A 1,158-nucleotide genomic window follows, 5' to 3' on the forward strand; every position below is an offset into this window, starting at 1 on the left:
TCAGTCTGATCCATCTGGTGCCAGCTGAATTCTAGGCATGGAAAACACTAGTTTAAGGTGGCAGAATTTTATTCCCTCCCTGGGATTTTGTCCCGTAGAATCACTGGGGATATTAGGGTTTGTCCTTTTCGTTTTACCTTTTCCTCCATCCCTCCTTCCTTTCTCTTCATCTCGTACTTCTTTTGTCCTTTCTCCTGTTCCCCTCCCACCACCAGGAGTGGTGAGTCTGTGTGTGTTTGTGTTGCTGGGGGTGCTCTTCACCTCCCCTTGTGGGAAGTTCATCGAAAACTGTGGGGTTAAAATAGTGCTTGGACTCCACTGACACTAGATGCTGCCATCGTGTGGCTTAGCATTAGTGTCTGGGATGACTTGGGGCAAGATCTCAACCTCCCCGCAACCACTTCACTGCTGGCAGAATTCGTCCTGCCCCCCCTGCTGGAGCCGCCTCCCTGCCCAACCTGGGTGGGGGTAGAGAAGAGGGTTCTGATAACTTGAGTTGTGGTTTGGAGGTGGAACAGCTGTCAAGGGCACTGATGGGGAGGTAGAAGGAGCTCACCTTACAAGGAGGGGGTTTGGCACTGGAGGTTACTAGAAAGGACAAGAAGACTCCATTCTGGGGTTGAGGAGGTGAATTCATCCCTCAGTGGTGGGCAGGTGCTGGGTGGAAATACTGCTGGTTCCAGGTGCCCTTATTCCCCCCTGATTCCTCTGGGCGTTTGAGTCTCTGACAGGTTCTCGTTCCCTTGCAGCAGGAAGACGTCACGGCCAAAATGATGCACCAGCTCCGCATCATCCGGCACTTGCGCCAGGTGCCTGAGACACTTCAGGGGCTGTGCCTCTGAGGCCATCAGCAACTCCCGCTCCCTGCTGCAGGTACTGCTCTGGCTCACTGTAAATGGGGAGCTCGTGGAAGGGGAAATGGAGCCCCCTGGCACTCACTGAAAGGGAAAGTGGTGGATTCTCCATCTCCCGATGTCACTGAATGAAAACTAGATGCCTTTCTGGAATGTGTGTGCCCAAAAAGTAACTACTGTACTATACAGGAAGCCTATGATATGCAGGGGGTTAGATGAGATGCTCTAAAGATCTCTTCTGGCCATAAAGTCTACTAATTTTGGAAACACTGAGTGTAGCATTGGGAGCAGCCTCTGATGTTTT

General features: G+C 51.8%; 1 protein-coding gene across 1 annotated transcript in view; it reads right to left on the bottom strand.

Moving 5' to 3' along the window:
* LOC117880584 (deleted in malignant brain tumors 1 protein-like) overlaps positions 1 to 637 on the bottom strand; it is an 18,419-nt gene extending 17,782 nt beyond the window's left edge. The window contains exon 1 of the mRNA XM_034776867.1: positions 562 to 637. Within this exon, the coding sequence (XP_034632758.1) occupies positions 562 to 637 (76 nt within the window). The remainder of the gene's footprint in view (positions 1 to 561) is intronic.
* Between the last annotated feature and the right edge of the window lie 521 nt (positions 638 to 1,158).

The sequence above is a fragment of the Trachemys scripta genome, chromosome 7 (genome assembly GCF_013100865.1).
Source record: "Trachemys scripta elegans isolate TJP31775 chromosome 7, CAS_Tse_1.0, whole genome shotgun sequence".
Lineage (NCBI taxonomy): Eukaryota > Metazoa > Chordata > Testudines > Emydidae > Trachemys > Trachemys scripta.